This window comes from Lacerta agilis, chromosome 13 (genome assembly GCF_009819535.1).
Source record: "Lacerta agilis isolate rLacAgi1 chromosome 13, rLacAgi1.pri, whole genome shotgun sequence".
Classification (NCBI taxonomy): Eukaryota; Metazoa; Chordata; class Lepidosauria; order Squamata; family Lacertidae; genus Lacerta; species Lacerta agilis.
The window spans coordinates 33,296,566-33,312,291 of NC_046324.1; the positions used below are offsets into that span (position 1 = coordinate 33,296,566).

General features: G+C 46.7%; 1 protein-coding gene across 2 annotated transcripts in view; it reads right to left on the bottom strand.

Moving 5' to 3' along the window:
• Positions 1-201: 201 nt before the first annotated feature.
• WDR90 (WD repeat domain 90) overlaps positions 202-15,726 on the bottom strand; it is a 42,204-nt gene continuing 26,679 nt past the window's right edge. Inside the window, exons 27-43 of one of the 2 annotated variants that reach the window (XM_033166924.1) lie at positions 15,505-15,636; positions 14,419-14,601; positions 14,044-14,144; positions 12,942-13,044; positions 12,132-12,253; positions 11,583-11,742; positions 10,618-10,808; positions 9,529-9,697; positions 8,820-8,931; positions 7,613-7,784; positions 7,395-7,517; positions 7,046-7,226; positions 6,259-6,389; positions 5,117-5,260; positions 4,481-4,600; positions 2,954-3,038; positions 202-722 (exon numbers count right to left, since the gene is read on the bottom strand). In XM_033166924.1, coding sequence (XP_033022815.1) covers positions 535-722; positions 2,954-3,038; positions 4,481-4,600; positions 5,117-5,260; positions 6,259-6,389; positions 7,046-7,226; positions 7,395-7,517; positions 7,613-7,784; positions 8,820-8,931; positions 9,529-9,697; positions 10,618-10,808; positions 11,583-11,742; positions 12,132-12,253; positions 12,942-13,044; positions 14,044-14,144; positions 14,419-14,601; positions 15,505-15,636 — 2,417 coding nt within the window. In that variant the 3' untranslated portion in view covers positions 202-534. The remainder of the gene's footprint in view (positions 723-2,953; positions 3,039-4,480; positions 4,601-5,116; positions 5,261-6,258; positions 6,390-7,045; positions 7,227-7,394; positions 7,518-7,612; positions 7,785-8,819; positions 8,932-9,528; positions 9,698-10,617; positions 10,809-11,582; positions 11,743-12,131; positions 12,254-12,941; positions 13,045-14,043; positions 14,145-14,418; positions 14,602-15,504; positions 15,637-15,726) is intronic. The other variant, XM_033166925.1, reaches the window with a different exon arrangement.

Below are 15,726 nucleotides of genomic sequence, written 5' to 3' on the forward strand. Positions count from 1 at the left end.
GCACTGATGCCCACTGCATCTAGCAGAAAAGAGGTCAACAGACACCCCCATAAAATCCAGGCATCAACCTACAGCTCGCCTGCCCCAAATTTCAGGAGCTCTGTTGAAGCTAGCTGTCCTACCATAGTGAAAAGGGAGATAAGAAAGCCAGAACGTAGGAAAATGTAGGAAAGGGGGACTCCTTCCCACCCTCCATCCCAATATGAAGAAGGGGGCGGGGTTGACAGGTAAGGGGTTTGTATGCCTAAATGGAGGAGAAGCACATGTGGAAGAGGGGGGTGGCGTTGGCGTTTTGGCTCCCAATCCCTGCAGGCTCTGGCTAATCACCACTGACCACTTTGACTTCCTGGAATGTCAAAAGGAGATCATGGAATGGTCGTGCCTGGCCCCAGCCTGCCTGTTCAATGGGGACAGCTGTGCAGCTCCTGGGCATTTTCGGTTGCTGAACTCAGAAACAGGAGGCTGAAGCTGGTGCACAGCATCGGGATGGGGAGTTTTCAGGGCTGTGAGGTAGCAACCATGTTTGCATCCTACTCAACTGGTGATGGAAGCGGCTTTCTGTGTTCCTCTGCTGTGGACCTCCCACACCAGGATCTCATTATAGGAAGCTGTGAAGAGGCGTTTCCCAGACGGGGTAAACCGGCAGAGGCACACAGCATCATCGTGGCCCAGGTAGTCTCTCTCGGCCTTCTTTGGGTGCTCAATCAGCCTCAACATGCGCTCTGTAAGGCAGACAAAGTCGCAGGCTAAGAAAACATCCTTTTATAACAAAATAAAAAAATAAAAAAATTCCTTCCAGTAGCACCTTAGAGACCAACTAAATTTGTTCTTGGTATGAGCTTTCATGTGCATGCACACTTCTTCAGATACACTGAAACAGAAGTCGCCAGACCCTTATATATAGTGAGAGTGGGGAGGGGTTTTGTTCAGAAGGGTGGTGGGAATGGGTGATTGGCTGATAGGTGTGGAAAAACCTGTTGACTGTTAACGACTGCAATTGGTCTTACAGGAAAAAAGCAAGGGGTGAGATGGCTGAAAATAGCTTTGTCATGTATAATGAGATAAGAATCCAATGTCTTTGTTCAGACCAGGTCTCTCCATGGTTTTAAGTTTGGTAATTAGTTGCAATTCAGCAACTTCTCTTTCCAATCTATTTCTGAAATTCCTTTGTAATAAGACAGCTACTTTGAGATCTTGTATGGAATGTCCTGGGAGACTGAAATGTTCTCCTACTGGTTTCTCTGTTTTTACTGGTTTTCCTTTTATAAATCAAGGACAGTGCCATTCTGCATTTGAGGGATGTGTACATGTGTAAAAATCGTCTGCCCAAGAAACTCAGCCAGGGTCAGCGTCAGGATTTTTTAGTTCCCCAGACAATAAATCATCAGGGCGCCCTGCCCATGGGGGGGGGGCAGAGATATTAATAAAGAGCACCCAGGAATCTTCTGACCAGATGACTCATGCAAGTGAGGCTACATTGCTCTGAAGGTTTTTTTTACCAGCCATATGGAATTGGTCATTGCTTTGTTTGTCACCTCAGGGCAATAACAGAACAGGTTTTAAAAGACAAAAAGCAAAGGCAATGCAGTGACCTAGTTGGAAAGTTTTGCTAGCTTCCTTGGACCTCCTCAGTGGGCTCCCTATGGGCTTTTAGGCAAAGCCGACTGCCCTACTTTCTGCTCCCTGAAGGTGAGAATGATCTCAAGTTTCTAGGCTTAGTGACTATGAACATATGCTCAAAAGCATGAGAATAACACTCAGCACCAATGAAGTCTCCTGAAAGTCCATCCCTATGTACAACTGGATAGCTTTAAAAAAAGGATTAGACAAATTCATGGAGGGTAAGGCTATCAGTGGCTACCAGCCATGATAACCATGTTCTACCTCCACTGCCTGAGGCAGGACACCTCTGAGTATCCAGGACTCACAAGTGGGGAGAGTGCTGCTGCACTCAGGTCCTGTTTGTGGACTGCCCATGGGCACCTGGTAAGCTACTGTGAGAACAGGATGCAGGACTAGGTGGGTCATTGGCCTGATCCAGCAGGACTCTTCTTACATTCTCACAAGTGCCCCACCTGTCTGATAGGTGGTAACACTTCTGCTGGGCACTGGAAACACAAAAGGGGAATGCTCAGTGCTAGAGGAACCGTTTTTTCCCTTGTGCCATTAAATTGTTAAATTCGTAGTTGTGTAGCGGAAGGGGAGGCCAGTTATGGGCGGGGTTTCTTTGCTGTGTCATTGTATTGCGAGTGGAACAGTGTTTGTATAAGGTATGTTTACATTGCAATGTAGCCAAAGCAAAATTCCAAGTATGTTGGAAAATGTACTTGGCCAATAAATTATTCCTATTCCTGTTCCTAGAGCATCTGCCTTGTATGCAGGAAGTCCCAGGTTCATTCCCTGGCATCTCTAGGTAGGACTGGGAGAAACTCCCAGTCTGAAAACTTAAAGAGTGCTGCTACCAGTCAGTGTAGACAATACTGAGCTAGATGAACCAATGGTCTGACTTGGCATAAGGAAGCTTCCTATGTTCAGTGCTGCATTTCCAATGCAGGCAGCAACTACACCACCCTTGACAGCCATCCAGCTTCAACTTAACTACTTTCATCACAGGAGAGCTCCATCACCTTCCGAGGCAGCCTGAAGTGCCATTGGTATTTAAGTAGAGTCCAGTGGCAAGAGCATTTGCTTTGCATTCAGAGAGGTCCCAGGCTCTGTCCCTGGCAGCTTCTCCAGGTAGGGCAGGGGGAAAACCTCTATCTGAAACGCTGAAGAGCTGTTGCCAGTCAGTGTAGCAATACTGAGCAAGATGGACAAGTGACCTGACTCCATGTGAGGCTGTCTCCTATGTTCCTAGGCAAGGTTACTTGGCTCGTTCCATATACAGAGCTGCCTTCCCAGGGGTCTTCAGAGACTACCCCCACCTGCCCATCGGGGTCTTCTGGATACCCACCACTGAAGCCAACAGCTATAATGCAGGCAGCAGGAGACAAGCTTAATGACGTGGCAAAGTACGGCAAGGAAATCTTCTCTATGACCTGCGAGAGGAAAAGTCCCAAAGTGTTAGAATCTATTGCAAAATGAAGAGGAAGTGTTATTCTTGCAATGTGGAAAAGGCTGCTTATTTTTCATCCCAATACACATCAAGAAGGCATGGGAGAAGCTTCTCTCTGCAGGCATATTTGAACAGAAAAATGTCCAAATTAACAAAGGAATGCACCCCCTGTATGTGTAGGCTTGCAATAAATGTTGCAATCTGCTCTAAGATGCAATCAGATTAATGTGCAATAAGACATAATGTGCAAAAAACAAAACAAAGGGTGGAACCCATTAGGCTGGGCAATTCGACTCTGCAAAACAGAAGAAGCCATCACTTCTGCAGGAGAATCTTAGGCATTTGAGAAAATGCAAATGAAAAGAAAAAGGGTGGGGAGAGAGTCAACCACTTTAGAAATAAGTTGAATGGCCTACTGAGAAAACGGAGCAATCCATGTGTTGCTCTGTCCCTCTCCATTTCAGCTGCCGTTGGGACATCCTATCCTGCTTAAGTCCTATTTGGGAGCGGGGGGAGGCTAGAAGTTACACAGCATCCAAATATGTTGAACTGCAATGACCTGTTACATCTCGACTTCACTGGCACTGCTTTGCTTTTCATCAAACTCGATGAGCTCAAAACAACAAGGAGACGCTCCCTCTAACATTTCTGGTGCTAGGGCATGTGGCATTTTTGAGACTAAAGGCAGGGGGCCACAAGTCTTCATGCTTCTCCCACATAGGGGAAGGGTCATGGCTCAGTGGCAGAACATCGGTTTTACACGTGGAAGTTTCAAAATTCAATCCTTGGTATCTCCAGGAAGGACTGGGAGAGACTTCTGCCTGAAACCTTGGAAAGTCACTGCCAGTCAGTGTAGACAGTAATGGATCAATCGTCTGACTCAGTATAAGGCAGCTTTCCTATGTTCACCAAACCACAAACACCTAGAGTCTCAGGCAAATAGCCAGAAACTTTTTGTGTATGTGAGAGTTTTGCATATATAACAAACATCCCCTGCTGCTGCAGCCTGAAATTGTATAGCCCAGGAACACATGAAACTACTTTTTGTCGAGACACATCGCTGGTCTTTCTAGCTCAGCACTGTCTACACTGACTGGCAGCAGCTCTCCAAGATCCCAGACTGAGGTTCTCTCTCAGCCCTACCTGGAGATGCTGGGGACTGTATCTGGAACCCTCTGCATGCAAAACAGATGCTCTACCACTGAACGACAACTCTCATATGATGTCAACTTTCCGCTTGTTTAGTGGAACAGCTAACAGAGCTAAAATAGACCCATAACAAAGGTTAAGGGAAGCGTGCCAACAGAAGGTGACCCACCAAGTCCATGGCTGAGCCAATAACATTAGGCTCATTGGTCAGATGCAATTCCAGCAGTCCTGCTGGTAGAACACACAAGATCTCAGCCAAGCCAAGATATGAGGCACCTGTTTCTGTTGCAGGCTGTAGAAGAGGATCTCCTTCTGCAATCCAAAGCCTGTATAAGCAATCATGCTCCTGTCCCAAGGACAAAATGCTGCTAGGCTGGGAGGCAGAGGGTTGGGCACCTGGAGGGGAAAGGCAAACGCATGAGTGACAAGGCAGGTGTGCATCATTTGGAGCTAACCAACCTCCAGTTCAGGGCTAGCACAAAGTTAATGAAATCTGAACAATTATTTCTTCTGGGGTGCGGAGTGGAGCACTTTCCCCTCCTCAAAATCTGGAAGCTGCATCCAGGAACCCTTCTAAGCATTTAGTGCAAACTAAGCCTGCCATTTGAATAGCTCTTTTCCACACAAAAAATGAGGAAATAGAAACTAGTCCTTTATTTAAAGCCAAAATTCTACAGACTACTGTATTTGTTTCTCTTGTGACCACAGTTTTCTAGATCTCCTGAGTTACACAGCCAGCCTTGTCCTACATATTCATTTGGCAAAGGCCAAGAAGACACTCAATCTGCTCTTGCTTTTCTCCCTTGTAGAATTTTCCAGCCGCATGCAACACTACAAAACACACCACATGCTGAAAAGCTGATTGCTCAGCTCATGAGCAGAAGACGGGAGGGTACAGCAAGATCTCCTCACCTCGGGACCTGTAGGAGCTGGAAAGCTTAGCCAGTCAATGAGCTCACATTTGTCCTTCATCCAGTCAGAGACCCAGACACTGACACGTCGATCGGCACTTGCAGCCAACCAGAGATCATCACCTTCAACGCCAAGTTCTAAGTGCTAGAGGACAGGATACCAAAATGACAACGGCTCTTGTTTTACACATCTGTTCTCTGAAACTGTTGGCACGGGATATGAGGACATACCATTATACAGATAAGTAAAAAAGGGGAGTAACAATGGCTCGGTATAAATCCAGAGTGTGTTTGTGTCTTGAGGACTGGCCACCGTACTACTGCTGAATATATAATGTGCAATAAACATAAGAAGGGAACAAGAGAAATCATTAGGGGCACAGAACTGGTTACATATGAAATAATAATACAATTAGAAAACAGTACGATTGGTTAAAATGGTATACTCTATTTTCAGACTGCCTTTTTCTACTGAAGGTTTTCCAAATCGTAAGCATAAAGGCCTAAATTACTTGGAGAGCAAATACTTGGAAGGATACCAACTGGCCCATGATTCAAGATCTGCAAGGGAGGCCCCTTCTGTGTTGCCTTGTTGCTGGATGTAGTAAACTGCACAGTGATGCACAGTAGGGTCTTCTCAGCAGTGGCACCCTGTTTATGGAATGCTCTCCCTTCTGACAGCACGGTCATTGTTTATTTTTCAGTGCCAGCTGAATAAATGCTTCTTTGCTAGCCTGCTGTGTTGTGCCATCTGGTTTAGGAATTTGTCATCAAATGTTTTGCATTTCATACTGCAATGGTTTTTTTCTGAATTGAACTGAATTGTTGAGTCTTACACATCAGTCTTCTTAGCGGTTGAAATGTCTGGAGTGAGACAAATCAACAGCCCGAGTCTGGATGGAATGAGAAGTCAAACCATGGCAGCAACAACAGGACGGAGAAAGGAGTGCGGCACCTGAAATCTTTGTTCAGTGAAACCGCACATTTGATCATTCATGCTAAGTCGTGGTTTGGCTTTGTGTTATGTGCAAACTGGGTCAAAGTGGCATACAGCACAGACTCAATTAAAATTCAAGTGCTGAACATCCATTGATCTGCCAGTGAGGAAAGGTTGTTTGGACGTCACACAGATATCCATCTCACCTGTTTTCTTGTGCAGTGGATAACATTGATAGGAGATGATCGGTGGTCAGTCAGGACACGAATGGTCATCCCTGTGCGTGGACTACTGACAGCCATCATCCCATCCTTGCCTCCAGACAAGATGATTTCCCCTAGAGTGTGAACGGAGCACAAAGCAGAGGGGAGAAAGACTCTGGGGTTGCCATCAGGGGTTGGATGGTTTCATCTGCCTTGCCCCACCCTCCAAAGGGAGCTGCTTAATGGATACTTGAATTGACCCACTGTGTGTTTACTTAAAAGCTTACATATGTTAAATGAGCTGCTGATTGTCATTATTAATTTTCAGTGACACCTGAGCAGTGCTTTTTATTATTTTGACAAAGTAATAATCATAAATAAGAAAAAAAATGTGCACCCTACCACTGAGACCATTCCATTGTAACTATCCAACCTCCCAAAATTTCAAAACCTCTTGCAATGGTTTGACCCCTTTCCATTTTAACAGTACAAATTCTACAAACACCCTCCATATCTCTTCAAAATAATTTCTCCTGCATATTCCCCGTCTTACCTTAATGGCACAAGTTAATTTATCATTAATAGCTATATCCCACACCTCTTTATACCATTCTTCCATTTTATATTCTGCTTGCCCCTTCCACTTCCTAACTATAATAATGCGGGCAGCTGTCAATAAATTTGTGAGCAAGTCCTTCACAGCCTGCGAACCTTCCATCCCATCGCAAATTGGTGATAATGCAGCGCTTTTTGAGGCAAGATGTGATGTTGGCAGCTAACTAGGTCCTACCGTCTGCGGAGTATCCAAGTGCGGTTACAGCCACAGGGTGGGGGTGCATCTTGAGTTCCATCTCTGTCCGGGAAACGCTGAACACCCGGATGGTGCCGTCGCTGTACCCTGCCACAATATGCTGGCTTTCTGCCCCACTGACAGTGATGGCCACTGGGCTCCACGCCAGGCAGAGGGAACTCTAGGGGGGGGGGGAAGTAAGGAACATATTGGGAATACCCATTGGTTCTTTCAGGCACAACACCACAAATATGAAACTTCTGGGCTAGGAGGTTATGTCATCAAAAGAGTCTCTCGTCCCTAGTGAGTTCTAGGGAAAATTTAACTGCACTTCCATCTCAGCAATTACCTGGTTGAGCACTTGAAACTGCACCACCAGCTCCATGCTGGCAAGGGACCAAACTCTCACACTGCCATCCTCCCCACAGGTAGCACAGTGAGACTCTCCAGGGCTGAAGGCCACCTCGCTAACCTGCAGCGGCAACAGAGAGGATTGAAGAAGCTTCGATAAACTTCCAAGAAGAGTGGTCTCTTTAGCATCAAGGAACTGCTTACAAAACCTCTTACCTGGTTCTTGTGCCCGCTAATCAGCCGGATACTGGTGTTGTCTGCCCAGCTGACGTACCACAACGTCCCTGCTGTCGTGCCAACAATGCCCATGTCCATACAGTCGTCGAAGGCGGCACTTACAATGGTCCCATCCAGGGTCATTTCCTGTTCCAAAAGGACTGAGCTGGATCTACAGGGAGGGAAAAGCAGAACAATAAATCACACTCTACCTGGGCTTCAGAGCCCTGGGTGGGGAGCCTTCCTCAGTCTGAGGGCCACATTCTCTTCTAGGCATCCTCCTAAGGGCCACATGCCAGTGGTGGGCAAAGCCAGAGGCATGATGTGAATTTTACCCTTGTACAGCAGGCTAGTTACTACACACAACCCAACACTCCTCTGTGTTCTCCCATCCATGCAAGGAAGAGGCATTCTCAGATTTCAAGGACACATTCCAGGCAGGTACAAAACACTCTGGGCAAAAAGACAGTGGCGGAGTGTTCCAAGGGCCAGAAAGAGGGGCAGGGGCTTATGGGAACTGCAGTCCAGAGCATCTGGAGGGCACCAGGTTAGATGAGGCCACCCTAGATGCTCTGTTTACAATGAGGCCCAGTGTAAGAGCCATGTCTGTATTCAGCTCTTTAGTCCACACATTGCGACTGTCCACTAGAATTTTATCATGCAAATTATTAATATGATCCCTAATATTCATTTGCAGACAAATCAGGACTCATTAACCCACCTCAGTTAAGCAGAGAAAGATTAATTTGCCTTGGGAAAAATCATTTCAGACACAAAATATTCTTCTTTAAAGAGTTTGTGAAAGATAACCGCCTAGAAAAAGTGTGAAAGCAATTGCTGGTAAAAATATAAGGGAGCTGCCACTCTCCAAAATCAAGAAATGGCTCATTAATCAAGCTTATCTTTTCTTGATGATGGCCTGTGATCAGGGAACTGTTGGCTCTCCAGATGCTGATGAACTAAAAAAAACCCATTAGCCACAACAACCATGGCCAGTGGACAAGGATGATGGGAGTTGTAGTTCAGCAACATCTCAAGGCCGAAAGGTTCCCCACCTGCCTGTGATCACGGAACTGATTTTTAAAATATGGATGCTGTTCTCCCCTCCACCCACCCACCCAGTACTAATGTACAGGCTTCGTAAGTGGACATCTGAATCATCACCTCTCTCTAGGGCTAAGCAAACCAGAGTCAGACGATGCATTACCTGGCACTGGAACCTTTTACTCTCAGCTCCTGAACCGCTGCCACTGACCACAGCTGAATTCTTTTGGTGTTGCTGCCGCTGACTAGCCTGTCTCTGTGACACTGCAGCACCCCTAGACAAGTCAAGCATTTATTCTGGTTAATGGCTGGGTTTCCTCCTTTGAATGTTGAACAGCTGCAGAGCTCTCTGGCAATGTCAGCAACATAGAGACATCCCTTCCAGAGATCTTTGACTATCCAAAGTGGAGCATTGAGGGTGCAAACCACAGGACTCTTTTTCTTCCAGCTTTCACTACTGCAGCTCCCACAGTCAATGACACAAACAACTTTGAAAAATCAGCAGCAGCTTGCCAGGGCGGCTGTGGGAGCTACAACAGTGAGGGTTAAGGGGTGCTTTATGGGAAAAATGACACAGACAACATAAAAAGTCTTAAATCCAGCCACAATCAATTCTAGCACCTGAGAATCAAAACTGGGCTGGACCACGGTCGGTGCTAATACCAAGCCAGAACATTTCTCCAAGTAGCTTAATACAGTCTGCACTGACTGGCAGGGTTTCAGATAGGGCACATTCCCAGCTGTATCTGAAGATGCCAGGGATTGACCCGAGACCTTCTGCATGCGAAGGAGATGCTCTGCCACTGAGCCATGCCCCTCCCCTGCTTCTGTTGAAAGCTTGGTTGTGTGAAGACAGCTGTCCAAAGACTCACCAATCTCCCCGTCAACAGCTTCCCATGTCATGAAACAACGATTCGTCTGCATGTCCCATGCACAGATCTGTCCCGTGCTGGTCCCAGTGTACAGAAGGCAGCCGGCACTGTAGCACAAAGAGGTCAGTTCCACTGGACCAATTGCATCAGGGACTGGGACTCTGTGAACCTGAAGTCAGAAGAAAAGTAGTGTCACCTGGTGCCTCGGGAGCTGTCAGCCTTGAGGCTGAACTCCTAACCTTTTGACTCTACTCCTTTTCTGGGTCTCAAAAACACGGGTAGGGCACCTGTTCCTGACCAAGGGCCAGATTCTCTCGTGGGTAAACATCTGGGGACCACATGTCATGAAGGGCCTGAGGCAAAAGTAGGTGGAGCAGCTACCCCAAACCTTGCAGTAAACTACTATCTGCACACATTCACACACACAGACCCTTTCTATCCTCCATCTAGGTAAACAAATTATCAGAGTTCAAGGACACATTCCAGCCAGTGAAGGATGTGGCCTTTGGAGGGTTTGTGTGGCCAGGCGAGAGTCCTGAGGGCCAGATTAGGAAGGCCACATTTGCTGTCCTTGTCTGAGGTGCCCCACTGTCAGGATGCTGTCAGTGGCTCCTGGCTGGTTGCCCAGGAAAGTATAAAGACAAGGAAAAGTTTCTTACTGCCCTTTTTTATTTCAATCTTTACAGAGAGAGGCTATAGAACCCAGCCTCTTGGATAATGGTGTTGTCGCGAGTGAATCTCCAGCCCCGATCTCTCCCACTTCCTCATCTGTCATCCTCTTCGAGTTCTTTGCTCTCCTACTTTTAAGGCTCGCCGGATTCTGTGAGATGGGGGGTCTGGAATGCTTTCTAATGGCAATGTGTCAGCCAGGTGTTGCTCTGGCTCTCCCATGATTTCCCAACTTTCCCCCCATCTGCCTCTGGGCTGTGAGCTCCCTCAAGCCCCTGTTGTAAATCTATACTGTCTTCCTCTTCATCCTCCCTGGAAGGGTCAGGATATTTTTTTTTGGGGGGGGGAACAGTCTCCACCATTCCTCCTCTGCCACCCACCCTTGCTGTGAAACACCAGAGTGTGACGCAGGTGAAGTACCTTGAGGCTAATGTCAGCTCCCTGTTGCTCCGTTACCCAGAAGGTCACTGCTCCCTTCCCCACGCAGGCAAGGTGTCCCGCAGTAAGTGGACTAAAAGCGATTTCGTGGACTGGCTCAGAGACACGAGTGGATGACATCAGCTCATAAGTGTGGACGTTCCATAAAGCAATGACTCTGTCAACGTAGTCCCCTGGGAACCACAGAGTACACATTTCAGTGTGCAAAAACATATCAAAATGGACAAACCCTTGAACAATAAATGCCAAGACGCTGTTCAAACCATCTCTCCCAGCCCCACCCTAGCCTGGAGAAGAGAAGACTGACAGGTGATATGATTGTCATCTTCCAATAACTTTAGGGCTGTCACATGAAAGATAGGGCAAGATTGTTTTCTTTTGCTCCAGGGGGTAGGACCTGAACTAATGGATTCGAATTACAATAAAGGAGATTCTAACTAAACATTGGAAATAACTTTCTGAGGGTAAGAGCTGCTGGACAGTGGAATGGGCTACCTCGGAAGTTGGTGGACACACCTTCATTGGAGTTTTTTAAACAGAGGTTGGATGGCCACCTGTCAGGGATTCTTTAGCTGTGATTCCTGGGTTCCAGAGCTGGACTAGATGCCCCTTGGGATTGCTTCCAAACCTACAATTCTATACCTGGAGAGTCCAAGGATTGAACCTGGGACCTTCTGCATGCAAGGCAGGTGCTCTGCAGCTGTGCTGTGGCCCCTTTCCGTTTCTGGCCTTGCTTTAAGGTGCCACAGTAATTGTGGCAGCAGCTTGGTGCAGATTAAGTCATCTGCAGTGTGCAAATCCAGTATGTCTATAAACATGATTAATGGGCCTATTGTATTTCAGTCTCATATAGGAGAGTTTCCTTTTCCTCTGGGAGAAAAATTCTAGGTCTTTCAACACGAAAAGCTCTCCCAGTGCCCTGTGTGCTTTTCACTGCTTATGCCCACCTAAAGTAGCAAGGAGGCAGTCATCCCGAGAGTACGCCATGGCTTGGACTTGGGTCTCGTGATGGAACAGAACCTTTTGGCAGGATCCATCCTGGACATTCCAGATGCGGATTTGGCAGCGAGACTCTCCACGACCCTGACCAGAGGCAGAAGCAAGGGCCTGCAGGGATATTCATTCATTCATTTTAGTAGTTAGCACTTTTCTTGACCTTCTACTGACCTGGAGTGCAATCTGGGCAGCCAACAATACAAATCACTAAAGCAGCAGCAGAGCAAAGTGGCAGCCTGCTTTGCATCAGGGGCATGAACAAATACCCAAATGGCAGACCAAAAGCTAAACACAGCCTAAGGCTCAGCGAAACGCTTGACAAGCACATTCTTCCTCCTCCCGTTAGTGAGGAGAAAAGGGAGCAGAGCATTCATAGCCCACTGGCTGTTCAGAAGCGCCGTGCCTGTCGCCAGAAGTACCCACTGCATTAGAAGGAAAGCAGGTGGTTTGTGCTGCCCAGACCAGCCAGATGTTCTTAATGGAAACAGGAATGTTTGTACCTGAGCATCATGGCTAACAGCTAATGTTGAAATCTCTTCAGGGTGACCAAGCCAATGCTTCTGGAATCCAGAGTGCAGGTCTTCGACAATGAGCAGACAGCCACAGCTGTAGGCAAAGAAACCTAATGAGAGAGAAGGGATTGCATTCAGTGCTTGGAATTCTGCATGCAAAGGATGGGCAAAGCCACACACCACCAAATGCAGTCAAGTTGGAAGTAGGAGCCTATCTGAATCCACCATGTGAAAAAGCAAGCACCCTGTGAGTGTTCACTGCCTGGCAGGCTTTTACCTTCCATTATCTCACTCAGCCAATCACTGCATCTCCCACGCTTCCAGAGAGTCATAGAATTATAGAGTTGGAAGGGACCATGAGGGTTGGCTGGTCGAACTTCCTGCAATGCAGGAATCTTTTGCCCAACATGGGGCTCAGACCCATGACCCTGAGATTAAGAGTCTCATGCTCTACCAACTGAGCTAGAGGAGATAAGCCAAGGGAGGTAAAAGAAGGAAGACATCTGCTGCTGAGAGACCTCTCCTTCTCTATCAGCATGACTTCAAGGCAAGCCCCTTCCGCTCTCCTTGGCTGTCAAGAGACAGCTTTTACAACAGAGCCTGGCTAATGGGATGAGTGACTAGACTCTAAGACCAACTGATTTCAGAATGCTTTGCATAATACATAATTTCAATAGAATAGATTTTCTTGTAATGTATTTCTGACAAAGATGCCAGCTGGTTTAGTCATCCAGCTGAAGGTTTGGGTACAGAAGATTTACAGATTTTGGAATCTCAATTCGCAAACGCAGACTATACCTGTATCTGGATTCCAGACCATATTTGCCCGGCCATTCCCATTGTAGCCAATGACTGCTTTTAGTTTCAGGCCCTCGTTACTAGTTAGAGAAGAGGAGAATACCTAGAAGACAAAAATGCACAGCTTCAGCATAACTTGAGACTGCCTCGAGAAAACTTGGCCATGTGCAAAAGGGGCTCTTGAAAGCACTGAGACTCTTTATTTTGCTCAGAAACCATTTCATCAAGGCTTGAGACTAGACCACTATTGGAGGCAGTATTGGAGGCAGTATCGCTCTCAACACCAGTTGCTGGGATTTTCAAATGGGGAGAGTCCTGTTGAACTGGGGTCTTGCTTGCAGACTTCCCATGGGCATATTGCTGACCACTGTGAGAACAGGATACTGACCCTAGATAGGCCTTTGGTATGATTCAACAAAATGCAAAAAGATCAAACTTATCCATCTTTAAAGAAATCAGCCCTGAGCGCTCACTGGAAGGACTGATCCTGAAGTTGAGGCTCCAGTACTTTGGCCACCTCATGAGAAGAGAAGACTCCCTAGAAAAGACCCTGATGTTGGGAAAGATGGAGGGCACAAGGAGAAGGGGACGACAGAGGATGAGATGGTTGGACAGTGTTCTCGAAGCGACTAGCATGAGTTTAGCCAAACTGCGGGAGGCAGTGGAAGACAGGAGTGCCTGCCGTGCTCTGGTCCATGGGGTCACGAAGAAGAAGAAGAAGAAGAAGAAGAAGAAGAAGAAGAAGAAGAAGAAGAAGAAGAAGAAGAAGAAGAGTTTGGATTTGATATCCCGCTTTTCACTACCCGAAGGAGTCTCAAAGCGACTCACATTCTCCTTTCCCTTCCTCCCCCACAACAAACACTCTGTGAGGTGAGTGGGGCTGAGAGACTTCAAAGAAGTGTGACTAGCCCAAGGTCACCCAGCAGCTGCATGTGGAGGAGTGGAGACACGAACCCGGTTCCCCAGATTACAAGTCTGCTGCTCTTAACCACTACACCACACTGGCTCTCAGACACGAAGAGTCAGACACGACTGTACAACTGAACAACAACAACAACATGATTCAACAAGACTTTTATGTTTACATCAGGCCATTTCTTACCTTCTGGGGTGTCGATGTTTTGAAACGAGAGGTAAAGTGCCTGTAGCAGTCTGGGCGGGTGTTGTTTTGGGGTTTGGATCCTTTGCTTTCCTTTTTACTTTCTAGCACGCAAGAGAGAACAATTGGAAAGTATCTTTTAGCACAGAGTTTATGACAGCATTGTTTAAGAGCCATTGTTATATAGAATTTTAGCATGTTTCCCAACGAATTATTATTTACTATCTGTGAAAATTGGTCTAAATACTTTGCAAACTTGGGAAACAGATGAAGCATACAATCAAACTGGATGTAGTAACATACATATGGATAAAAAGCAAGCATCTGCCATCTCGAGAAGAAGAAAAATTTGCAAAGCCCCTGTACATGTTGACCTACCATTCCCTGCATGGCTATGGGGTCTTGGACAAGGCTGAATGACTTCAGTTTTCACAGCCAGAGAGTCTTCACTAGGGACAGTGTCCTTCAACGCAAGAACTAATTGGGTTTTATCCCCATTAACAGCCTCTCTGTGGCTGCCTTTCCGATATGCTTCCTTCTCTTCTTCAGATTCAGAAGTATCTGAAAGAGAGGAAACAGGGGAGAGTGACTGAAAGAAGAGCAACAGCCCCTTGTTGTACATCTGCTTCCGGAGCTCAAGTATAGCAACGGAAATGAAACACTTTAGCTTCAGTTCTTTCGTTTAGGTACTCCAAAAGTACAAAGCCCCCTAAGAACCACGCCTGGAACAGAGACCAGGCCAGTTCTGCAGGGCAAGTCCCATGGATTTTAACTTACACAAAGTGAGCTAAGGATGGAAGTGCCAGAAAGAAGTGGCTACTTCCAGCCTTCTGCCTAAGAAGAGAAGGATTAGATTGATGTTTTTTTTTTCATCCAGTTTGGTTAGAGTGCTGTTCCCAGCAAGCAGTAAGGGGGAGGATCATATCTTAGTGGTCAAGAATCTGCTTTGCATGCAGAAGGTTGCAGGTTCAATTCCCAGCACCTCCAAGTAGGGCTGGAAATGTCCCTCCCCCCGAAACCCTGGGGAATCGCTGCCAGTCAGTACCTACAATACTGAACTAGATAGTCTGACTCAGCATAAGGCAGTGTCCTGTGTTTGGATAACTTTTCAGTGTTTGTTTTATGGGATGCAATATATTACCTTGATAATCCTTACCCAAAACAAACGGAATGTTCAGCTAGGCAGCTGCAGATGGCAGGCAGCTATAGGTGCCATAGGTGGCAACAGGAAGCTTGTATCCAATGTTAGGCCTACTAGGAGTAGTCTACTTGAAATTAATGACATGACTAACTTCAATTTATTAATAATAGTAAAAGTTAGCTGGATACAGCCCACTTTGATTAAGCATGGAAGGAAACGAAAATAGCAAGTGGCAGACAACAATGGGGATGGGGTTCAGGGCGCCTGAAGGATTTTAAGGGGCTGACAAAAGATTTGCTTCATTTGGAGTGCTCTCTGCTCACCGCAATGCCCCATTGGATGGATGGAGCTGAGCTCCAGACAAGGTGGAGACACAATGGTTGGCCGAGGAACCACCAGGCGGGGAAGATCATTAGCCCCGGGCATCAAATCATGTGACCTTTCCAGATTAGCTTCTGTGGATAAAGAATAGAAGGGGGGAAAAGAGAGTGAGAGGCAGGGTGGTTTAATGGTTAAAGTGCTCAACTGGTACCAGGGAGATCCAG